Genomic DNA, 25,928 nt, shown 5'->3' with positions numbered 1-25,928 from the left:
GACAAAAGCACTGAATGCCCACAACAAGTTAGTGCACATCACTGATCAAGTAACATTTATACAAAGGCTTTTAAAAAAATTGGTTCCTTCTACATGAATTAACACACTCATTTTGGATCAAGTATGAACACTAAACCAGACTTCATTATTAAATAACCTCTCTAAAATGAACACTAATGAAAAGACTGAAGTTTAAAAGGGGAAGCAAAATTAAAGTTGGGGCAAACAAGGACCACACAAGAAGAGAAGCAACTTGTCTCAGGCAATGGCTTTGCTTTCCTGGTGCGCTAACATGCTCAGCTTCTCAAATGAAACCCTAAGGTGAATGAGCGCCGAGTCACGCACTTTGTCAAAGCATAAAACCCTCGGGCTGTCTATGAGCACTTGTACAGAGCATGGCGGGCTGGGTATGCATTGTCTCCCTACCTCCCACACCAAGACAGGAGCACCTGTTCCCGTAAGGGGTGGAGATGGTCAGTGCACCACACGTCAACTTGGAGAGAATTATACAGTTCTCCTAAAAACAGTAGATTACTTTTCTCTAAAGTCAAATATTGTTATTCTTCCAAAAAGGAACTATGCAACACCTGTAAATAAATATTTTAATCTATTTTACAAACTATAGACTATTGAATAAATACAAAAATTTTCATCATTCCATACAAATGCGCTGCTTTTATTTAAAAGGTAGTGTAGTGATTAAATATTTTTAGCACAAAACTAAGCTGACTTCCTGGAAACAAACACCATGGAAACATACAGGTGTGTAGCAGACCTGCTGCAGACTGTCCCTTCTCTTCTGCAAGTGCTGACCAGATGTAACCGCTACTCAAAGTCCTCTTCGTAGTCATATTCATCCAAGTCTACATCAGGCAGGTGGGAAGGCATTTCAAAAAATGGTCTTTTTTCCATTTGATACTTGAGGACATTGGCCTTCTGGTGGTCTACAGGATTTAGTTCTGCTTCGTACCTAGGAACAGGCAAAAAAAGAAAGAGTCTAGCCCAAATGTTACAGAATTATAGTAAAAAACATGTAACCAGAAGCAGCACTAGGTTTGTCACAGTTTTAGCTAGTTTACTCTCCCCCCACCATGTGCAGAACTTGCTAGTGGGATACACAGCTCTACTGAAAGGATTCAAAGTACGCACTGCTCTAGTGGACTACTCTTAACTTAGAAATGGGCAAAAGGAAGCTTTAAGTGTTTGAGAGAAACCCTTCCAGTTCTTTTCAAGAAAGCTGAAATGATGCTGAATTAGGTAGAGCCAACTACACCTGCAGTAGATACAAGAGAAAGAATACCGAAAGTGTTTTTAGAATACACAGAAGCACAAGGAAGTGATAGCAACCAGCTGTGTATTTAAAGCAGATGCTAGAAAGCAAAAGCCAATTGTTTAATGAGAAATTACTGATTCTGAAAATGAACATATGGATGAAGAAATGCAATGTTTAACTCGAGTCAGTGAAGGCTGGTATTTAAAAAATATCTGCTTTAGGTGGGATCTATTTGCTCACAACTTACATTCAGTTGCTTATTTGGGAAACAATTTAGAAGGGATTCTAACTTTGCTCTTTATGAAAAAAAATCTGAACTCAGCAGTTTACATGCAAAAGTCTTCACAAGCTTCTGCTATAAGGGTAGGCAGAAATCAGCAAGAGGAATTGTAATACTTGTTTGTTTCTATTTAGCCAGTCCAAATACATCTTACATGCGGTTGTGTACCTCATACTTGAAACACACTGATAAGTTACGAGGTGGTAGTTAATGGAGACAGCGAGCATTGCAGTCTGTACTCCAAGGAAGCAAAGCAGTGAAACTTCAGGAGCACTTGGATAAAACCTTTATCCATCTGTGTGGAGGGCCAACAGTTAAAACTATGGCCTACGCATCAAACCCAACTAGGAATACAGAAAGTAACTAAATAAAATGCATGATTTTTTTGGGCTATGCTTCCATAGGATGCAATATTTTTATTTATCAAGGCTTTTTTCAACAAGATCTGTGACAAAACTGCTAATGCCAGAAGCAGAGGCAACCTACAAGCAAAGACTTGCTTGAGTTTACAAACACCAGGCTCAAAAGAAAGGAGAAACTGGATGTTTTTAGCACATGTATCTTCTCCCCTCCATATCTTAGTGTACTCCACTACATTATTCTTACAGTAACACACTGATTTTCCTTAAGGAGTGTATTTCCACTGTGAAGGTGCATTTTTTTCTTACCCGTCATTCCACTGGTCACTTGCTGCCTCTTCTGCCACCAAGATGTCATACTCTTCAGCAGCATACCTCTCCCAGTCAGAGACCTCTTGGCTTTCACCTTCACCATCCTAAACAATCACATTGCACGTTATACAAAACTGTATTAATTAAGCACATAGCTAACAAGACTTTTAAAGCTTTATACTCACCCGCAACATGGAAAACTGATCCTTCTGTTCATAGTCAAGGTATTTTTCAATGTTGAAGAAAGTATCAAAAAACACATTTGTCAACTTACATCGCTTTAAGTCATGAAGAGTAATTTTCCCTGTAAAGAAGATTACGAGATAAGATTTAGAGCTGAAGTTATCCTTTCTCCAAAGGGGAGGAATGTTATTCAGAAGTTAAGTCATCACTATGCTCAAGAACTTTGCCACTGATGCTCAATGCTGATGCGAGAGAAGTGAATAAATGAAGTGCAAAGCTAGAGGAGTGTCCTTCAAAGTGGACAAAACTTTGAAGTGTTTCAGATTCGTTACTTGCTTTAGCTGCCATCCTGTTCTCCTTCAATGTGCTGGTATGAGATGCAGTCTACCTCAGTTTCTAAAAATCATTTAAGCCAATTGCCTAAGCTTCCTCAAGAGAGAGAAGCCTACAGCAAGCTCTCCATTTCTTCCCAAGAAATGCTTGGGTAGCACATAGGAATCTCCTCTGGCAGTGGCCCTTCCTCTTCCCTGACTCGAAAAGAAAAATGTATGACAGAGATGACTGATCGATATTTACTGCTTGAGAGGAAAGCTAAATGCTCAGAGGTGGTTTGCTTGTTTTCTTCTAAAATAATACTTTAAAGACTCAAATCAATGGATCTGCTATGTGTCAGACTTATTTGTCAGGTTGCTCAGAAATGTTACCTTATTTCAAAGCTGAGTATTAAGCTTGCGGAGGAAGACTGTAAAACACCAGACACAGGGAAGGACAGATGGTCATCCTTAAAACTCCCCTTTATTGATTCACCTGAAACACAGCCAGGCCTCTGCTGTCAATCAAAGGCTAACTGCAGATGTTATGGGAGAGCTCAATAAAAGCCAGGCTTAGAACAGCATTTCCTCAGTGCGCTGTCCCAGCCTCTAACAAAGCATAACTCAAGCGCATCAAGGGGAAGTGAAATGAGAATCCCATTTGCAGGTGGTTGCCCCACTTGTGCCTGTTGCCTTCTGAAGTGCCTGGCTTCCCTCTGATGCTCCAGGACACCACAGATCCCTCATGGCACCTGTGCCTGATCTGTCAGACCCACACAGATGTCTGATGCATTGGGCCATCTCAAGTGGCAGCAACTCTCCACAACCAAGCAACTGATTGGAGCCCTGGTTATATAAGCTCCTAATTTAAGTTAGGCACCTATATTTGGTTCATTGATTTGCTCTCCATTTTCCTTTCATTGCAGAGGGAGCTTAGACACCCGATACTCACGTAGATGCCTATGTTGTCTCTCAAAGATCCACAGAAAAAGAATGAAACTGAGATAAGAAAATTCAGGTCTCCACAAATTAAATAGTTTGCTTTTTGGTACAGAGAGCATCCAGCAACAAATTGTGTCACAGTTTAGACATACATGTATTGGAGTGCCTTCTTTTGTTTCAAATCTATGAAGTGAAATGTCATTTTATGCCTCTAGTCTTTCTATAGGAAAATGACAGAAGAATTTTTTTCTTAATGCATCTTTTAAACATCACCCAGATTTTATAAAAAACCATCAACCCTTCACAATCAGCTTTCATTTTCTTTGCCCTAAATAACTTGTCTTGGTTGTGTTTCACAGCCTCCTTTCATCATCTTCATGATATAGATCAGATACATCAATCTTGTTTCATTTGAAATGCAGAACAGAAATATTATTGCAAATGTCTGCACTTCAAAAGCATCACCTGCAGGACTGGAAGGGAACCCTTCAGTTTGGAGGCCATCGTAGGCAACCGTGTAACATCAGCGCTTTCCTTGGAGCTTACTTCACCTCATCACAAGTGCTCTCCACCCCCCAGGCATTATGCAATGTTGGTCCTACACTTCAATCCACTGATATCTAGGATTGAGCTTCCAGCCTGAACATACCTAACACTCCTTTTTCATTTACAATCCTTTTAATCTGCCTTTAGATTTAAGTCATTTAAGACTAAATGTGGCTACAAGTCCGAAATAAAAGCCTACAAGGAATTTTAAAGCAGCATATTAAATTTTAGTATGCAAATGAATGCCTGCCTGCTGCTGGAAGACTTTTCAATTAATAAGCTCTGACAGACTTTAGAGAAAAGACAACCTAAAGACATATTCTTTGTGTGACCAACTGAGTGCTCTTCAGGGTGCACCAACTCCAAATCCAGAGAAACAGAAGTTACAGGTGGAAAAGGGTTTTATTACCTTCATGCTGGGGCCTCACGAGATCCAGCATCTGGCACAAACAGTCTTCAAATGGCAAAGGTTCAATGGCCATGTTATCTAATTTTTGGCACTGTTCTTCATAAAAATACTCCAATTCATACATGGACAAAGCACCATCCCCATCAAGATCCATGCACCGAAACCAGTATTCAATGCTGAAATTCAGTAGTTAATAACAAAGAACGGTTGACATAAACTACTTACAGAATTTTAAGAATTTATATTGCTTGTTTTAAAGGCTACACTACTTATGGATGCAAGAGTAGACTTAAGACTACATTCCATGATGCCATAGGAAGTCATTAAACAAAAGCTGCTGTGGTAAGAGTTCCTGGTATTTGCTATGCCATACATTTCTTCATTTGAAAACAAACTTGTTAGCTGTGGGTGAGTGAAGGAGGAGAGGACTAAAACATGAGGTTTTACATAAAAACTCAAGGGAGCCAGTGAAAAATTGAGCTGTGCATCTAAACCCAAGTTCTTTTTTCATATTGAACAAGCCAGCGACACATCATGCTACAGGTTTCTCATCAATATCCTACAGCTAACACTTTCTGTATGGTTTCCCAAAATCACTGGCATAACAGAATGACTGCAGTTTCCTTTATCTATGACCCTAAGTAGGCCCCACAAAGCATATGGAACAATAACATTTAATTAGCCTCTTAGAAGTCATTAAAATAGACTCTTCCAGCAGCAACAACAGGATACACTGCGAAGTAAGAATGATGCAATGAACTGGGCCAGTTTTCCACTCACATTTTTACAGTTTAGCTCCAGCTGAGCATTAGTGGTCCCCATTTAAGGGCTGGAAAAGCAATAAAATCAATCTTTGTTTCCGTTAAAACAAATTCATTCTTACCTAGTTGGTGTCTTCTTGTCCTCCTCAGATATCAAAAACCAGACAAAATCAGCGTAGCTAATTTTCCCATCTTTTTGCGCTCTTCTACCTCTTGAAGGCCAATGAGAAAAAAGATAGAATATTTATTTTAAAACACCTAGTTTTTACTCACCAAAACTAAGGATTATTTCCCTTGGTGCTATTGACTATTTATTTACTCTTAAATGATGCAGTGTTGGTAAGGTGACTTGTCGCAGACCACTTTGGTCATTCTGGATAAGGAGCTTGAGTGCTCTGCTCTGTTTGCACTGCAATGGGTAAAGAGGAAGGGAGCAGCTGGAAGAGGAAGGTAGTGGACCTGTCCAGAAGGACTTACAGCTTCCCTTTCTGGGCATTAGTACCCTAATTCTTAACAGAAAAAGTATCTCAATTTTTTAAAAATAAAATTATATAAAAATATACATGCTTTTTAGAATTTACATTCATGTAGACGTGATGAGAACTTGAAGTTGTACAGAACTCCACTAGCTAAAAATGCTGGAATAGAAATATGAAGATAAAAATGAAATAAAAATATTCAGGAAGTAAGTGTTCATGGCAAGAACTCAATTGTCTGCTTCACAGAGCACAGAATCCAAATATGCTCTGAAGACACTGGGCCAACCTGTTTAGAAAAGAGGCAGGCAGGCAGTTCCTAGACATATTACATTTCATTCCTAAAAATCCAGTTTTTGCTGTTTTCTCCTCAAGATGTCTACAAAAATGTGGTAAATGTTTTGTCTTGCCCAAAAAACCTCACAAAAGAGTGAGCTCTAGACATACGCCTGCCAAGTGTCATTTCACTCATTTCAGCATTCGTTATTTCTGTTTATCAGGCGCTTTCTAGCTGCAGATATTGTGCTAGCAGAATGTTTCAAAAATGAGTAAAATGCCATGAATACACAAGAGGAAGTCAATCCAAGTGGGAAAATGAAGAATGACTGTCAAAAATGGCAATTAACTCCACTGGAGGCATTTTTGTAAACTTGTGAAATCAATGCTTATTGCAGCAACAAGTAGTACTGAAAAGCCCAATCTCCTTTGAAAATTTCAGTTTTGAGGGATGGAAAACCAACAATGCCAGCATTTCTTCCCTTCCTCACTCCCATCCCATTGGACACAATATGCAGTGACAAGTGCTTATACAGGTAAAGGAGAAAAAAGCTTGGGCCGAGCCAAAGGTCCCAAGAGCACTTGAGTGCCACTGGAGTTTAAACTACAATACTAAATCTTGAAATTCACCGCTCCATTTCAAGGGGAAGGCATTTTTTCTGGGAATGTCATACAACTTAACAAGCAAATTTTAAATTGGAATACAAAGCAAGTACCTTGTTACTGCTCCTGAGAAGATCCGCTCTATCATCCTATTTGAAATTGCTGAGAAAAAAGGTTTAAAATAGTGTCAGTCATACACAGGTTATTTTTTGCTCTGTATTGTCCAGTTGAAGAGTTTACTGGAACCCTAATATATATACACACACACACACACACACACACACACATCTGTGAGAAAGATCAAATGTAGTGCTCAATAATCCCTCCTGGAGAGGATCACTTAACACAAAGTCTCCAAAGCAAAGCTAGAACCAATCAGCTTTGAATTCAGACTTGACACAGAAATAGAAGTGTCTTGAAAGTAATAAAATGGGCTGATTAACAAGACAGCCTTTCCCAGTCCTTTGACAAGTAAATAATGTTTTCAAGTGCCATCACATTTTATATGACCTTGGCTGTGGGCAAAGGGCCAAAGCAGAACTGGCAGGCGCATACTTGATGAGCATACCTAGCGCATTCTGACATGGCTCTATTTCTGACCTGGTTCTGATCCATGCTCCTGTTTTGAAACCATTTCAAGGATTTAAGAGACATGTCTTAACTGAGCACTACCTCTGTAAAGGATATTCAGTTTATCCTGAAGAATCTGTGGATGGTACTCAAAGCAGCACACGATCCTATTCTCACGGGAGAATTACTTCTCACTATTCTAGCTCTGAAATACCTTTTCAGCATTGTAGAAATACTGATAATTAAAGCAGATGGTTAACAATTCAAATAGTTCATCTGTTTTATGTACCTATGGTGATGCCATCACTGTATTATTGTAGTAAGGACACTAGTCCCTACTTAGTATTTATCCCCAAAACTGTAGGATAGCCAATTTGTCTCAGATATACATGCTGCTGCTGCTGCTATCTACTTTTGAAACACGGAAGTGGTTCAACCTTCTCAACAACAGCTACATACTTTAGTATTTTCTCACTACGTAAGCGTCTGATCTAGCCTAATTTTAGGCCAGTGACAGTACAAAAGGAAGGGATTGATGAAACCAGATTATCTAATTTTACTAGGCAAAAAATAAAGTTTAAAGTCAGGTTATCATATCCATTTTATGTTCTTATTTAGTTTAGTTCTCATTAAGCAGCAGCTGTTAAGCTTTAACCAGGATACAAAACTAAATTGCAAGTGGCACCGTATCAGTTCTGCTTCCTTCCTCTAGTGTACTCAGTAGAGCAACCATTCAAATGAAAGCAGCTTGCTTTCTTCAGTGTCCTAAAGCGTAGTCAGAGCTCAATAGGTAAGATTTTGGAAGCAATCAGGATTGTGTTTGTCCTTTTTAATGTGGGATAATATTCCATAATCACTTTGTGCTTAAGTAAGCTTTCCAGTCCTGTTGGGAATACTTTTAAGATGACAGTGGACACAGCATCCAGAAAAACCCTAAACAGTTCTATACAAGATACAAGAATATTTAAAATAGGTGTAAGTGTGCAAGACTACAGAATCAGCCGTTGCATATTGTGAATGCAGGAAATGTAAAGCTGCTAAGTAGTAGTAAAGCAAAATGTTCTGCAGCTGAGTTACCACAACTTTAAAATAAAGTACCTGAATGTATGTGTGCTTTTCTTTTCTACTCTTTGCATACCTTGCTATAAGAGCTACTTGAATAATATCAGTACAATGGACTAAGATAACAACCCTAAATGGCCAAATGCAGCCATTTATAAAATATCAAGACTTAATTTTTTTTTCTTTTTAGATCAAGTCTACACACGTACAAAGTTATTTCCTCCTCTATTTCTTAGCCAAGTTCAGAATTCAGACTCAGAATTTTCCTCAAATTTGGTACTGCTAGACACAAGGCAGTGTCACAGATGACTTGTCCTGCTTTGTGTCATTAGTGAGCAGGATCAGCTGTACCAGCAGACTCATGAACGGGCCTTGGCAGGTAACCACTTCTTTGGGTGAAAGCTTACAGGTCATGTAATACATGTAGACAAAGGTGCTTCATTTGTCATACCATGATCATTATGTCGAGCTAAATCCTTCCGATCAATATAGAGGTCATGGTCTGTATCCAGCTCCCAAAATTTGCAATAGATAACATAAAAATGTTCATATGAGAAGTACTCTGTCAGCTGGTTAATATCAGCTTCCTCTTCCAATAATGCCACATTCTATTATCAGAAGGATAAATAGAACACATTAAAGAATTTGTAAGACATTTGTTGAATGAGCTGAGTTCTCACAACCAAGTTAATAGCTAACACTATTTCAGTGAAACAATTTTTATATTCAGAGACAGTGCAGAGCATGCAGTATGACAGTGAATATGGAACACACAGGGTAGAAAACTAATGTGTCCATAGAAGAATGAGGAGATCAGCCGTATTTCGGCTAATCACATATGCCGAATACATATGTATTTGTACAGCTTTAGATAAAAGACAGCATTTAAATGTGTCCTAGTATATGACAATTAATGCAATTGAGTCTTCACCAGTTTCTGGAAAAGAAGAAATGCTACTTATGTTACTCCTTTAAGCATTCAGTTAACATAGTTTTTAAACTTGAAGAAACATCTGTCTTGCAAAATTTTACATATTATGTACCTGCAAAAAGTTGCTTTTCCTGAGCTCGTTACAAGTTATTTTCCCAGACCAGGACCTATTTACTGTATAAAATATTCTCTGTATGACCTGCAAGAAAGAGGAAAAAAAAAGGAAAGGTGACCTTAGGTATGCTCCCTGAATACTCTCCCAAACATTTCTCAAAGAGAAGTCTTAGTTCAGCTGCATTATAGAACTCCATCTTCCCCGTTTCTATTATCCTCATTACTTACCAGGTTGGTGCTTCTCTTACATATGCCTTATTACCAAACCATTCCTAAGTCTACGTCTAAGCTCATTTTGGTAAGTCTCATGGCAATGCTGCAGCACCCATCTCTCATGCAGTAAAGTTGCAGAACATTCGTATGCTGGCCAGAATATGTTTATTGCATACTTTACTACCTCAGCCTTCTCTATCATCTAATAAAGCTATTAATATATCTCATTGCCTCAGATTTAGAGACCTATATTTATTATATTTTACTTCAAAAAAGCAGATACAGAAATAGAATTGAGACTGTTTAAGGATCAGAGTACAGGAGGATGTTGCTACTTCTGAAGTCCGCAAATACAACAAATCAACATTTACACCTGCAGGAAGTATCTGTCAAAGAGAATAGGGTTTTTCAATTTAATTTTATTCTATTTAAAGCTACTTGAATAAAACTTGTCAGTAGTATTAAAAAATGATTTATGCAAGAAAGATGACTGATATCAGAACCAGAAACAAATCCATTCAGTTGAACATCCAACACTCTTCTTTGAATCTGTTTTATACATAAATTATTTGGTAAACTCCTGCATCCAGCATAAATTGCTTAGTTTTAGTTTACAAACACAAGGCTTTAAAATATCACAAATCATAGACTGCTTTGGGTTGGAAGGGACCTTAAAGACCATCTGGTCCAACCCCCCCTGTCATGGGCAGGGACACCTCCCACCAGACCAGGTTGCCCACAGCCCTGTCCAACCTGGCCTTGAGCACTTCCAGGAAGGGGGCATCCACAACTTCCTTGGGCAACCTGTTCCTTTATGTTTTCCCTCTTTCTTAACTGAATTCAGTACTCATCTCAGTTTGATGTAAGTCAACTAGACATACATTTCAAGTCAGTCATTCGCCACTAAAAAGCAGACAAAAAAATCTAAACATGTTATGAACTATAACTGGAGATTGATTATATCTGCTAATTAGCAAGACAAAATATTGCAAGGGTAGTGTTTCATTAGCAACACAGTAGTTACTAGCTGAAAATGACATCTCTCCAGGAACCTTCTTCTCCCAAATAAATCCTTTTCCAAACTAAAGACTAAAGTTTTTATCACTTCAGACTTTAATTACAGTAAATCAATAGTTTCAACAAACCAATCATTTCTAAAGTCCAAATAGAAGAGTAATTTATCCATGAAGTTATAAAATAAAGCTTAAACTGTAGCATGCAGCAAGCTCTGCAGCTCCTACTTTGAGCAAGAACAGCTGGTTCAATAAATCCAGAAAGGAGAACAGACTAGCCTACTTCTGAAACTTAATTAGCTCAATTCTAATTGTGAGTTTAGGGAAAGCCCGTTTTTGGCTTATACTACAAAGCAATCTTTTTCTGAAAAGGTTTTGCCTTAGCTTTGCAACTTAATCCATCTGCATGTCATTATCTCATCTGTTATACATTTAACTGGTCTAAAAATAAAAACAAAATTGAATGTTTGCTAAAGACAACTGGAAACAGACTTAAAAAAAAGGTTTTCTAAAGTGAATTGAAGCAGAGAACAAGGAAATTGTCAGAGAATTGCCTTCTTTACTGCACAGTGGTTTGTCGGAAGGGAAAGGAAATGGTGCAATACAGAGATTACAATTTCAAGAATTCATAGGTCAGATATATACATAACATACTTGCAGATCAAATGTAGCGTCTCATTTGTCAGGGCAAACGTTTTAAATATATTTCAGCTTTGTCTTGGACATACATGCCTAACCTTACCACTAGACCAACCAACCAACATACACTATAGCTGAGCAGACAGTACTGATTACTTCCAAGGTTGAACAGGAGAGAGGTATGTAATGTATGTATGTATACACATATATATGTATGCACATGCAAACAAACAGCAGAAAAATGGATCATTTAACTTTTAACTGGCATGAACAGACATTAAATCTAACTGCAGTGCTTACAAAATCCCTTAACTAAAGCTTCATGTAGCAAGGTAAAGATAATTGAATACAGGTATGAATTTAATTAATCTTATTTAATCTTTGAGAAAATAGCTATGACTATTAGTAATAACTTGCAGGACAATTCTGGAAGACTGTAGTGGGCAACAGCTACTCCATCCTAAAATAACCCAAGAAGGGGCAGAGAGTTCTGCTATTTCTCGATCTACAGAATAGTATCCCAAATACTGTTGCTATATTCACAGCAATAACAGTTTACTTTGGGGATTTTTGATTAAAGACTGGTTTCTGTTGAAGACTACACTAAATCTGGTTAGTGCCAGCACTAATTTATTCAGTATTGCTAGACTCAGGCCTACTCAAATAAGTGGTTCCTCGTAAGAAAAGTAATGGCAAATGGCAGGACCTTTTCCCTCCCACAGTCCTTCAGGACAGGCAGCAAGCTTTCATGATTGTAAGCAAAGCTGGCTTTGATACAACCCAGAATCCATTAAGAAAGAAAACTACTCAGAGACAGAGCATTTCCTTCAGTCGCATCTGACAAGAAAGTTCTGGGAGCTCATGTAATCATCCTAACAAGCAACAAAACCTAATGCAGCAGGACATACTTGATAGGCCAGCAGGCTCTATAAGAAGGATGTGAGGAACCAAAACCAAACGCTTTCAAAACAGCTTCCACAGTTTTGGTCTGGGTCAAACTATAAGCTGGATAAAAGATGAACAACACTGCATTTTTTTTTTGTTGGAAAAATATCATTGAGCTATTTTTCACAGGCGCAAAAAGTGAACTGAATGTCATTTTGAAGCATTTTAATCTTTTGAGACTTCAGTGGAATCAGCTGTCTACACTCCAGTTGAGAAGACTTAATGTCACTGATTTTTCCCCTGGGTAGAGAAAGAATACTTCAGTCACATAACCCCAGGAAGGGAGAAATGGAACTTTTCATGTATAAAACCTGCTTAGAAAGAAAAATCCCTAGAGAGGAAAGTGGCAAGCAGCTTCAGTATTACCATTATTTTACTTAATACTGTGCATAATCATGTTAATATGGACATTTCACTCAAAATTCCATTTAATTAAACCCATAGTGAGGTCAAGATTCTAATGAGTACAGTCTATAGCCCCATTAAGTGTTTAAGATAACAGTCTGCTCTTCGTTTCATGTTAATTAACTTATCCTACACTATTATGATTCAGTGTTTCTCTTATTAGCATTAAGTTCAGCAATTTCCTATAAATGTTAACAACTACGATGCTTAAGAAATTGAGTCTTTCTTCACAAGATTTCTAGCTATGTAGAAATGAAGACTGACAGCATACTCAACTTTTCTCAGGAGACTAAGATGCTTATGTGTATTGACTAATCTTAATAATTTTTGTTTTCCTACTTAGTTAACAAAAAAATAGCTTTTCCAGATAAAAGTCACTTACTGTGGTAATGTACCGAGAATGAAATTCAGATGCTTCTTTTAAAAATGATAGGCCAGGATGACTATTCACCACATCCTACAAAAAAAAAAAAGAAGTAACGGTATACCAAGCAGTATTTATTAGCGGCTGTATAAAACAACTAGCGTTTAATAGCACATCTGCTTCCTTAGCCAAAACAGTTCAAATTAACTACCACAATCGTTAATGATAACTTCATTTACAACATGCTTCAGGTAGATAATGCTGGTGCCTTTTTAAAAGTACATTTACCTTTTAAAGAAGGCAGATAAACAAAAGCTTTCCTGTATTTTCGAGGGGATGAAGATTTTGAACACTGTTACACCTTGTAATTCTGTGGCTGACCATGATTCAGTAAAAGCCAATTTAGGTTTTATTCATTCATTACTAAAGATGTTGTTTGCTACTTTTTGAGAGAAACTGTATTAGGTCTTGAATTCATACGCCACTTTTCCTGTGCCCACCAAAGGGCCTCCTTGACTTCAACTGCTTTTCTAAGTCATAAGAATTCTGATACATGTGCTATTCCTGCAAGCAATTTTAAATCCATGCATCTTACTGTAGTTCTTAAAAAAAGACCTCACCTTACATAAACTGATTAACTGTAAAATTAGTCACTCACTAGCATCTCAGTGGACCATAGAAAGTGAGCTTTATTATCAATAAACTTTAATGAAGACCATGAAAAAGTATGGTTAGCTCAAAAAAAAAAATCAGGGCTTTGCCAGCTTATCATTTTGGTGTGTTTCTTTCCAGTACTAGTTTCAGTTGCAATTTACTTGTAAAAGAGGAATGAAGTCTTCTTGAACCAAGTAGTTGCATCCAGGGTTCATTAGAAGATGAACAAACTTTGCAGCATCATCGTAGCAGGTCTGAAGTATTCTGAAATGGAAATATTTCCATTTAATACCCTACAAAGAAAAAATTGCTCATGCTACCTTGTAGGGCCATCTTAAAGCAAGGCCTGTGAAACTGCAACCGCAACATTTAATTCAAATGCTAATTACCAATATCAAAGTACACTCCAAGGGAACTTATCAAAGCAGTACTGTCTCATACATTTATGTTAAAGGATGTGGGTACATCATGTCACTGATCACACGAAAGGACATTTTTCAGTATAGAACAGGAAAGAGAACTAGGAAGAAAAAGCATTTTATCCAGAACTGGCATCTACAAGTTAGGGCCAGATTTTTCACTTTTCCCATAAACAGCCAGTCATTTACCAAACACTAAAACAATCTATAAATACTGTAAATAAAGATTTGTTTATGTTAAAGTGATGATTTACTTACATTTTCCCAGGTACAAGTTTGCTGTCAATGGTTGATTATGGGAAAGTGTTTTATTCCCCTTCACAGATTGGATCTCATTCAGAGCTTAAAATATCACATTTCAATTAAAAAAATGCAGTACTTCTAAAAAAAGTTATTTACTTACTTCCGCCACATTGCAACAAATTTATGAACTGACACATATCCTGTTCGTTCACCTCCAGCACAATAAAACAAAGGACCTTTCCAGTAAAGTGGGCATTCACAAGCCTAGAATTAAAGCATACATCAAGTCAGTTCATTGATTGCTTATCTGACAGTTAGTCTCTCATTTATAAATCTTTCAAAAATTAAATTTTACCAGCGCTAAGATGACATTAAGACAGACTTTTAAAAACTGTTTCTGAAGCCAACGGCACCTTCCAAAATAATCACTTTTAAGGAGCTGCATTAGGCTGAAATCCAAAAAGGCAAAGCAAAACACAGGGCAACTTACAGCATTCCTAACAGATGAATGCAGTCACATGCCTGCTCTGTCCATTCTCCAAGCAGCTGAACAGAGTTCATGCTAATAGGCTCCACTAAAAGGCTGGATATCTTTAAGGTGAGCTCAAGACAGCACAGTTGCACAACTTCTGAACTGGAACAAGTTTACAGCTGGCTCAGAGGATGGCTCAACTCATCTGCACCCTTCCATATGAATGCACATCTTCTATCCAATTTTAAGCAGCAGACCAGCCTGCCCTGAGCAGCAGTATCTTGCTTCAGAACACCCAACAGTTACACCTTCACAACTTCAGTACTCCAAGCTTCCTCAGTTGTAACAGCTAAGTACCTATCTCTCACATAAAACAGCCTATGACCTGGGAGTACTCAGCCATACTGGCACCTCCGAGAATCTCATGTGGATCTCAAATAAGGCTGTGAATACTGCAAGATGTACAAGGAGCAAAAGGACAGCTACTTCTCATGCAATAGTTTAACCAGTACTTCAAAAAATAAGAAAAAGTGAGTTTGATGAATACTGTCCTCAGAACAAGAGGCTTTTCCCTATGCTTCACATGGGTGCTTAGGCAACTGGACCCTTCTACCTTTCTGCTGAGAGGGAAGAGTCTCTTCCATTTCTCCCCACTTAAACATGGAAGCTTAGCAGTTAAGCACTTCTGGTGAGGCAGACAAGGGGTTTCTGAATGTCCAGTCCCGCTCCTGTGAAAAGTATTTGTTTTTAATTTTCTAGACCCTTTACTTTAAATGCAAAGTGACAGGAACAGGGATGAGAACCTCAGATTCATTACCAAGACTACGAATTGCAGTGATATTTCAAGCATTCATTCAATAGAACAAATTTAATTTAACTAGATTATTGTCTGTTACACAGAAGTTAAAAAATATTTGCTGCTTTCTAATATCACTATTTTGTTACTACATCTGCTCTTCAGTAATAACCAGAAAGCTATAATCTCAAGTGACCGAAACAGTCTGTCTTGCAACGTCGTTACAATGGAGATTCATGGCACTGCTGAATGAGAAAACACAGTGTGGACACCTGTAAACAAAATGCACATTAACAGTGCTTTTGCCCTAAGTGTCTTGGTCAATACAGAACACAGAACAACATACAATGTGTCCTTCAGTATTTGGTCATTAATGCAACAAAAAAAATAGTTCAAGTTTTGTTTGTTTCTTTTTGTAAGCAAAAGGAGACATCATTAACACGAAGATTTCCACACAACTGTGCTATCAACAATGTTGAATATGGTGACTTACTGGTGCTACCTTGTAGGAGATGAAAACACAATGCAAGAAAGCAACGCACACAGAACTCACGTTTCCTTTCCATAGAGGTACAGTACTAAAAGCAGACAGCCAGCAAGTTCTCACCTTTGCAACCTTCCCCATGTCTTCTATCGTCGCCCTTTCATTTGGGAACTCAGAGAAAGTTCTCTCAATTTTGGCAATCACAGCATCTATATTCACTTTTTCCTTAGGACATCCTCGAGGAAAATAGAAAGTTGGAATGTTTTGACTAAGCGATGGTGGCAAAGTTTCTTCTTTCTTTGTCTGAACCTAAATAGATAAATACACATTTGACAGTCAGGTACAGTGAAGTCACATATAATAGTCATCCTCAGATGACTTGAATCTCCTGGTATTACACGTTATAACACCTTCAAAAAGATTTCTGGCAATAGGCTGAATAAGCTATTTAAGAGTACGAACACACTGGAAAAATTCATGAGTATTTCCAAAAAACTGTCATTTAGAAAGATTTCTAGGATGTTAAAAATTTAATAAAAACAACTTCAGTCTTCAACCTATCAAGTCTCAAGATTAATACACTAGACAGCTTCTTGGAGACATCTGAAATAACTCAGGTTATATTATCAGTTTCAGAAGAAAAAAAACTTCAACTTCTAGATCAACAGACAGGTCATGATAGAATTTGCTTTTGAAATATTTCTAGCTTTACAACTTCGAACTTTTGAAGGAAGCATGACAACTTTGTTACAAACCACCAACCTGTTTAATTTAGTTACAGTGAAGATGGTTTGTGGGGTTTTTTTGATCCTAAAAAATGCTTGACTTTATAAAAGTAGTAAATGATTCCTGCAGAGGGATTTTTTTGGTAAACTATACACAGTTACGGCATGAGAGCTTAGAAATCTGTTTCTCAAGAATCTGTGATATGCCATACTACTAAAAAAAAAAACCAGTAACAGGAGAAAGTATTTAAATTCATTTAGCTTCAGTAAAGAAGAATTTACACTGTACTTAGTTTCCAAAAGAAAGTCCAATAAGGCAGAGAAACAAAGATAACTAGTGAAATAACAAGAGAGTTGTGTGTCAACTCACAACTAGCAATTAAACATTTAATCATTCATCCCAAGGCCACTGTTCTAGTGTAAAAACAATGGTTAATGCTATAAAGGTGGGTCACTCTAGTGTTAAATATGTTCAAGATCCTGAATTCCATCCCTCATTTCCAATTAGAATTGTAAGGAAAAAAAAACCACCCCAAAACCCAAAGAAATCCCAAGAACTCCAACCCTCATTTTACTCCTGATCATCTTTGTCAAAGTGGCTGTAAAGATACCCAGCCTTCCTACTACAGTCAAAATTCTTCCTCAAGTTGGTGAAAGGACTAGGTGCTTACAGACAGCAGATTTTAATTTGGAGGATTCCAACCTGGAAGCCTTCATTGGAATGCAACATATGCTAAAAAAACCCAAACTGAATTAACTTTTCTTTCCTCTCCTCCGCATTTGAGCCAGCACTACAGTTCACAGCTGCAGAATTACCTCAACTGAGTTACAAGTTTTATTTCACAGAGGAAAGACTTACCTTGAATCTGTGATACCTAGAATCAATGTCTGTAATTTTCTAAAAATCCTGGAAATTACATCTTTTAATACCTTGTCAATAGTTTAGTGGGCCAGCTAATGAGGCATCAGCTTACAACAAAAGTGCCCTAGGGCATCAAAACTATTTCCAACCATGGACTGTCAAACTTTTGGGAAGAATAAAGATAGCAACAGTTTATTCTCTATGTGACATTACCACTAGCACCTTGTTTCATTTTAGAAACCCAGCATCAGCGCTTTAATAGAGCCCTAGCAGTCACCCCATGCAAAAATCTGTGCTAGTACCACCCGGTCAAGCAGCTAGCATGCTTTTGAACACTGGCAATCAAACCATCTTTTACTTCACACAATCAAACTCTTCTATTTGTTCCAAACAGCGAAGTAATTTTATTTTACTTCCTCTTTTTCCCATTTACAAGATCATCTGGACAGCCACTCCCATGTCAGTTATCCAGATTGTAACCAAAGCAGCAGTTGTTCCAGTTCTTCAGAGATGCTCAGTGAGGTGTCCTCGTCTGAGAAAAGGGGAAGTGTTAACAGGGGGACTACTAACATCCCGTTTCAGGTAACATGAGGTAAATCACTATTTCATGAAAATCTAGCACAGACAGAAAAGGCACTTTAGAAATCCACAACTAGGAAAATTTAGAGCCTCAGATTAAATAAAAAATAAAAGGAAAGGTAGAGGGAAATCCATAGTGGAAAAGGTCCCAAGAGAAGAAGAAAGGCTCTCAACAGAACTATTTGTTCATGGGAAACCTTATATCTTTTCAGAAACTAATAATTTACTTCAGATACCTCAAAGTACAAAACAAATTATTATTTCCATTCAACCAGATTAAAAGCTGTTCTTAAATGCATTTGGAGATCTCAGTTCAGGATTTGTAATAAGACCTAGCCTAGTACATGTAGCTGCCTTGGGTGTTATTTAAGAGTTATATAATAAAGGCTTTTTATTTATTTATTTTTCATCTTTTTGTCTGTTGTAAAGCTGTTCCAGACCACGATTATGAAGAAGAATTTAAGCAGCAGATTCAGAGCTTCAGACAGACATACAGGTGAAGAACATTGACTTTTCTAAGGTAAAAACGTTGTGTTTAACCATGACTTTGAATTTGGCATGCTTAGTGTAAAAATGTATAATATTTCATCTGTAAGACAGTATATTTATTCAACTCTAAAACCAAATATAGAATACAAACCTCTCAGTGCAAGGCAAAATAACTTTCCCTATATTGACAGAAGTTGCCCAATTTCTAACGGCTAGTTTCTCAAAGTCACTGAAAGAAGAAACTATAAAAATGTTTCATTTGCATTATGAAGTGTATGCTCACTTCACAATCATTTCCAATAGATTTATTTGGTGCCTACATGTAGGCATCTAGTGAGAATGCCATCTAGAGCACAACACAAAATGTCCTTGAATACTCCACGTGGTATCCAGCAGCCAGCTTGGAGCACAGCTCTCACTCTACGTCCACCACACTGCTGTTCAGAGCACACTAATGCTTCTTAAATGCCACTAGCAACTGGACAACCAAACTGTACTGTTAACGTCAGTCAACACACAGATAAGAGCCTGTACCAAAGAAAGGAACAGGTTGTCCAAAACTATCAGCTCCAACTAATGCACTATAAAGCTGGTTTTGCATCTCCTTTCTCTCCTCACCTTCCCAAGAGGGGCTGAGGATTCTTCGCTTCTCATGGTCTAAATCCCACCCGACAACCGAAAGGCTCCTTGTACAACTGAGGCTGCTCCTCTTCCTGTACATGTTTAAATGAAGGAGCATGTTATACTGAAAGGATCTTTACTTTCTATAATTTCAGCTAGTTACATCTGTAGATGAACATATTGCATAGCTGATGAAGAGAGTCAGTTCTGTTATTTCAGGGCAATCAAGATGAGTGAGATTAAGCTGTTCTAAAATTAATTATAATTTTGACAAAAGGATTTCTTTATTGGTGAGAACTGCCAAAGTCTGCTAGCTCTGAGTCTTTGAATTGAAAATCTGCAGCACCAGTCCATTATTATTTTTACACAACTATTCAATTTCAGTGGTCAATTTAACATTTAGAAAGGGATCTACATTTTCTTACGGCTTTAAGTTAAACTCCTTAATACTGGTACCAGTAAGCTAAACTGACAAAAGAGACTGTTTTGGTAAGTGAAGACTTTCACTGTAACTTGCCAAGAAATAGCACAAAACCCAACATGGTTGGAGTTAAGGATAACAGCTGAATAAGCCAGTAAATAACTCCTACAAGCAGATGTGTGCTGCAGCATCAGGACTGAATGGTGCATTAACCTTTGCAATAATTATAAAGTGCAGAACCTGTCATTGTATGGTAAAGTTGCCACTGCAGTTTAAGTTTTATGTAAAAGATGGGAAGTGCGGATTCCTTGAAAATTCCTTATTTGTAATAACATAAACGAGCCGTATGTAAGATTTATCTACGAGAGAATTCAAGAAAACCTTTAAACAGAAGCAGTTTTCACTCCTGACATATAAACCCATACAGACTGTCCACAGCTACCCAACAATTCTTTGCCTTGACTTTTAGAAAGGAGGAAGTGGAAGTTTCCATCCCACTGAGGTCACTGTTCAAAGGGCAAACTTCCCATTTTATTTCACAACTCTCCGACTGTTTTCCAGCAGTTGTTCATAATGATGGTATAATACCATTATTATAATGACAATATAGTAATATATTAGTAAATACCAGAGAACATGAATACACCTCCTTCCAAAGAGAGAAGTTCAGTCTTCTTGCAAGGTGGTGGTCTTATATCTACCAAGAGATGAGTTGCACTTGGTAGTTTACTTGGTTCTAAGCAAAAATGAAGACAGTGGGGATTTTAAGATTAGGTGTGGTGCCCTTTTCCCCGTTCTGTCAGCTGAAAGAAAGAGCTGATGCTATGACTGAATTGTTCAACAACAGGCTATGTTTCCGAGGTAAAAAGGAAGGGGGTGCTTGTACCCAGATATTTTAAGACTGTACACTCAGTCTAGATCTACAGCTGCACATAGGAATTTCCACCCACAAGTACTGGACCCCTACAGAAGGGTTGAATATGTGGATTAAAATGCAAGTGAGTGAAGCTTCACTTAAAAAGGACTTGCTGGAAAAGGAAACAAGGTAAATATATTTATGAATTCAATATTTTTAGTTTACTGATTAAGCCACAAGCTCATTGAACTGATTTGGTATTTGCATTGTTTTGACATAACTACAGAAAAAGATAATTGGATTCAGAAATGCTGATGCTCTCTAGTATTTGACAGACACTAACATTTGTTATGCTTCTTTCTCTGAAAGAATATTTAAAACATATTTAGAAAGTCAGTGTTCAGCTCTGCTGTATTATTTAACATGAATTTCCACAAGGATGTCCATACTAGAAAAAAGTCAATGGAATACTTAGAACAGGGTCAAGAATAGGACCTAAAAAAATCCTACCCCACATTTACACCCAATTACACATTAAGTTTTTACTATGTGGTACATCACAATCTCAAACAAGAAATGTCATTAAATACTGAAAATACTACAAAGAGATTTTTACCTATCAAATAGGTAAGAGTTTGGTTCAAATCCTTAGTATTTTGAACTAGAGAATTATAAAAAGGAATGTTGCAATACTTCTCAAGCATGCAATGCATAAGTTAACCTAGTTCTTCAATAGCCTGGGTCTTCTATTCTTATATCACACTGTATGCTAATCTTACCTGCATAAAACAAAGTGCATAATAAGCTAAGAGGATTTGCTGCAGAGGTATGCTATTCAGCCCTTTAAATCCTTACATCCCTTCAACCACCCACATACAATGCTTATAAACCACTCAACATCAAAAGCAGGCACTGCATGAAGTTCCTTGATATACAATAGAAAATGTCAACGCAGAGACTCAAATGGCAACAGGGTGGTAGTGATGAAACCCAAATGCTTTGTAGCATATGAACTTGAAAATTCTAAGCTTGGAATATACTTTTAAAAAAAAAAATGAAAAGTCCTTCATTAAATTCAGTAAGTTCTCACAGAATACAAGGTGTCCTACAGTATATCCAAGTTAGATGGTCATTGGGAATGTAAGAATATTATCAGTAAGAATGCTCAAAAGCAGTACCTGACCAGCCTTCACATCTCTGTTCTTTTCCAGATGTCGATGTGCACCCAACCAATAAAGCCACAGGAATATTTCTTCTTTAACTTATTTGTGCAGTGAAACTCAACATTTCCCTCTATATAAGCAAGTGATATCAGTAGTTGTACAGAATTTAAATCTTGAAAACATCAGGTAAAAAATTCGTGCTGCTACCGTCTAGAAAAGGGTTCAATCTCATCTGGGAGGAAAAACCATAAATTTAAAGAAATCTGTTCCAACACCTCACATATTTTGGCATGTTAAACTGCCTTCAAAAATCTGCCTCAGGATAGGCAAAGTAAGCTCGCTACCAGAAGGTCTCTCAGGACAAGCCCAGAGAAACTTCACTTCTGATAACACAAGCTCTCTTGACCTTATGGTAGACATTCAGATTTCCAATTATCTAGGTTAAAGAAGTGATGTTTTCCCCTTGTTCTCTTCTCTGGGTGCTCTTCATTAGTCTCTTTCTTGACAAACTAAAAAGACAGAACTATTACTGCAAGAGTTCACTGACTGTACCACTTCTTATTCAGCTTGATATGCTTAACAGTATTTTTTTCCTCTGTGAAAGATGATCCTTGACAACTTAAAGCTTTCAAAACTCTTTTTGTTCCAAGTTAGATTTCCCTAAAATCTAGCTATAAACATATGTGAATAATCGAGCTCAGAGAATGAACCTACGCTAAAACAGGTGCAAAAGTCTTTTCTCTGGCAAGAAATGTGCTAGTCCCAATTGCTTCTTCCTATCCCTGACTTTAGTTTGCTATCCTTCAGTCAATGTCTGGCAGCTGGTTTTGGATGAACTATAGAGACTAATTTTATCATGCACACTCCTGTTTCCTTTCCATGGTAAGAGATAAACATCTATTAATTTTAACCCTGTTGCAGTTTTAGACTGGCTTATTTTTGCTGTTAGCCTTAAGTCAGATAGGTTCTCTGATCCAGTTTGGTCTGGAGTCACTTAAGATTTGTGCTACAATGAGGGGAAGGAAATGGAAGAGCTAATATATCTTTCCATAAAGTTCTAGCCATTAGAACCAAAAATATACTTCAAATTACACTGTTTCTGATTCAGACCACTTGAATTAACATGAGAGAGCAGGGTTCAGCAACCCTCCCAATGCAGCCTGTGTTCCAGGTAGCAATTCCATGTTCACCTTCAAATTCCGACCAGACACGTCAGGAGTGTCCTACCTGCAGGCCAGGTAGTGTGCTTACCTCACCTTTACATACATTGCTATCATTCTCATCTCATCTATGCATGTTCTTGGCAGTTTACTCTCAAGCCTATTTCTCTACAAACATCTATGGTTATTTAGTCTTCTGATTCAATGCAAATCCTCAATGCTAAGCCAACTTTACTGTAAAGACTGAGCCATACACTGCTCTGCCCCACTTTGGTTGAATTCAAGTGCATTGAGTTTCTAGGATTGAAGTGGTCCAGCAAGTAGCAATTCTGTGAGCAAGTCCAAAGAGATTCAGTGAGGTTTAGTGCAGTGAGGAGACCAAGATCCTTCCTCATATTACAAGAGTGAAAATAAAGTCTAAAGAACACCCTAAAGTTGCACTACAACTTGCACAAGTACTCAGAGGAGTAAGACTGAGTTAGAACTAAAGATCCATGGCCTAAACCATATTACATTTATTTGCTACAAGCACATAAAAATGGCTTTAAGGATGGATAACCTTTTGTATATGTGTTAAATTATAAGTCAAGCTCCTTGTGTTCACAAGTTCATAGTGCAGACAATGTTACTGCAAGTTGAGATTAAAATAAATGGTGAATCTTACTGATCTGTTCCCTCTTCTGTCCACTGACAACCTGAGATAAGCAAAACCCTTCCTGGTTTGTCAACTGGTGGCCAAACTACAAGTAGAAAGCTCAGAAGCTGGTTGATTTGCATGGGTTGGTTTTGTTGTTGTCTTTTTTTGAACTCAAATTCTACTGTACCTTTAGTGCAGTAACTCATCACTGGTGTTCGTCCATGTTGAAAGCAAACATCAACTTCAACAGCAAAATATCATTCCTTTAGCATATCCCTGGCTACCAAGTGGCAGGAGTAAGAATCTACACTCATTTTACAACTTAATGTTGGAAAACCCAACTTAAAGGCAAACTAGAATTCAGGGCTATTTTGTCACTCTTAACTGCATTATAGCTGGGGAAAGAAGCACTCTACCCAGTTTGAATGAAACTGCTGTGGTAAGGGCCATCAGTGGATAGTCTTGGAAGTCTCACTAAAGCTTAAAAATTCTTTCAAAACAATAGGGTAGCTGTACAACTATCAGTAACTCTTTTCCGCTTTAATTTAAAGAAGGCATATTTAAACAGCCAAAATGAGCTTTAAGGGAAAGCCACTGATGCCTTGGTATTTCAGCAGAGCATACAAACTTCAGACTGCATACGTAAACCTATTTGAGATAGTGTGTTAATTCTCATCCAGGAGGAGATGGTAGGTAGCGACATCCGGGAAAAGCTTCCACACAAAATTAAGGAATATATTCCATACACACTATCTGGCATATTAAAATTAAAACTGCAAATGGTCAAAACCTGATTTTCATTAGTTCAGTTAAAACTGAACTCTCCATCTGAGATAAATTAGCATCACTTTTCTGCATGATACCTAACCACTAGAGCATGTGCTTCCCAATCTCCTCACTTTTGGTAGTATATATGCTGCACTAACAGATCTCTTACCCAAGTTCTACATCTCTGATTTTGGAAATACTAGGAATTTCCTGATTTGCAGTTCGGTATAGCTGACATAGACAAATTGTGCAGTCCTGCGGGGAACTGGAGGATAATATTGCCAATGCATTATTGCTGTAGAAAAACCTCCAAACATGCATATGTTTGGGGTTTTGTATAGTCACATAGAGCTTCAGGATCAAAAAAGTTCCAGTTATGCAGTTAACAAGAATTTAATCATTTATTCAGAAATGCCCTGGAGCATGGATGGAATGGAAAAAGGAAGAGGTAGTTACTTCCCTTGCAAAGTCATAAAAACAAGAGACTTTTGCATATTACATGCATGTCCATCAGTAATGGCTTTATTTGCTGACAAAACTTATACCAAAGGCTTTAGAGGTAGGATCCTCTAACAGCTTGCTCTGGCTGACCAGTGACAATTCTTTTTGTCTCCTTCACTTACCCTGCTAATTTACTAAATTAAAAAGGTACAGATTATGAAATAGGAAAAAGCAAGATTCTTCAGAAAAATCTACTCTGTGAAAGCCAACTTTGTCGTTTTGTGAGAAGTGGTGCAAAAGTATTAGTCACTGGCTGCGAGGAGTTGTCAAATAGCCTTGTCATATGGATTATGTCAAATCAAGTGTGCCAGTCACCAATGTATCCAGTTTGTCACATAGTTGCAGGTTTCTCAGCAAATGCTCTGACTGCAGGTTAAACCAGTGCACCTATTCTTTACCAGCATATTCTGTTACCCCTACTGCTTTCTGGAGACAAACTGGTAAGAACCTGCTAGTACCTTCTCATTTTGGTTGTACACAGCCAATGGACCACACTGGGACTCACTACCTGCAAAGAAGCCACGAATCCCTAAACATCGTTTTAATGGGGAAGAGCTGACAGTCAGTTACTCGTGAGGGAATGCTAACTTTTGTCTACAGAAAACAGCCCTTGTCAGGTCAAGTCATCAGTTCAACACCAAAAGTAACAGATAGGGCTAAGACAGACATCCACTTAATTCTTAAACTCTGCAGTAGCTTCTCATCCTTCCATGTTTACAACAAAACAAGTTTCAATCACTCCATGCAATGGAGCTTAGGAAAAATCCACTTAAATGAGAAAAATATCAACAAGCTCAGCCTTGTTACTGAGCTGCAGAGCCAAAGGTCAGAGCAAGTATTCTGTCAACTTCTTGTCTGTCAATGCCTCAGGAAATTCTGATTCGGACAACTGCAAAAACAATCTCATGTCCCTTTTACCCTGTAAAAGCTGAAGGATATTTTATATGAAGACGTGCCAAAATGTTTCAGGCTTTCTAGCAAACAAAGTACTACCACCAACAGTCATAGCACATCTACTATTAGTAGCATTAGTGATTACAAAGGTATGGGAAGTATGTTAAAATGGAGAAAAGGCCAGTGAAACACTTACT

At 37.7% G+C, this 25,928-nt stretch overlaps 1 protein-coding gene across 2 annotated transcripts in view; it reads right to left on the bottom strand.

Annotated features, from left to right (window-relative positions):
* Nucleotides 1–468: 468 nt before the first annotated feature.
* The window catches only part of PPP2R3B (protein phosphatase 2, regulatory subunit B'', beta), a 45,417-nt gene continuing 19,957 nt past the window's right edge, over nucleotides 469–25,928 (bottom strand). For both annotated transcript variants that reach the window (XM_010193780.1, XM_010193781.1), the window contains exons 2-13: nucleotides 16,179–16,364; nucleotides 14,464–14,567; nucleotides 13,803–13,905; nucleotides 13,006–13,080; nucleotides 9,407–9,493; nucleotides 8,815–8,971; nucleotides 6,845–6,893; nucleotides 5,499–5,588; nucleotides 4,616–4,791; nucleotides 2,410–2,528; nucleotides 2,222–2,328; nucleotides 469–970 (exon numbers count right to left, since the gene is read on the bottom strand). In XM_010193780.1, the coding sequence (XP_010192082.1) occupies nucleotides 826–970; nucleotides 2,222–2,328; nucleotides 2,410–2,528; nucleotides 4,616–4,791; nucleotides 5,499–5,588; nucleotides 6,845–6,893; nucleotides 8,815–8,971; nucleotides 9,407–9,493; nucleotides 13,006–13,080; nucleotides 13,803–13,905; nucleotides 14,464–14,567; nucleotides 16,179–16,364 (1,398 nt within the window). In that variant the 3' untranslated portion in view covers nucleotides 469–825. The remainder of the gene's footprint in view (nucleotides 971–2,221; nucleotides 2,329–2,409; nucleotides 2,529–4,615; nucleotides 4,792–5,498; nucleotides 5,589–6,844; nucleotides 6,894–8,814; nucleotides 8,972–9,406; nucleotides 9,494–13,005; nucleotides 13,081–13,802; nucleotides 13,906–14,463; nucleotides 14,568–16,178; nucleotides 16,365–25,928) is intronic.

This window comes from Mesitornis unicolor, unplaced genomic scaffold (genome assembly GCF_000695765.1).
Source record: "Mesitornis unicolor isolate BGI_N332 unplaced genomic scaffold, ASM69576v1 scaffold53921, whole genome shotgun sequence".
Classification (NCBI taxonomy): domain Eukaryota; kingdom Metazoa; phylum Chordata; class Aves; order Mesitornithiformes; family Mesitornithidae; genus Mesitornis; species Mesitornis unicolor.
Note: the sequence above shows the minus strand (reverse complement) of the source record. Positions and strands in the feature narration are given on the sequence as shown.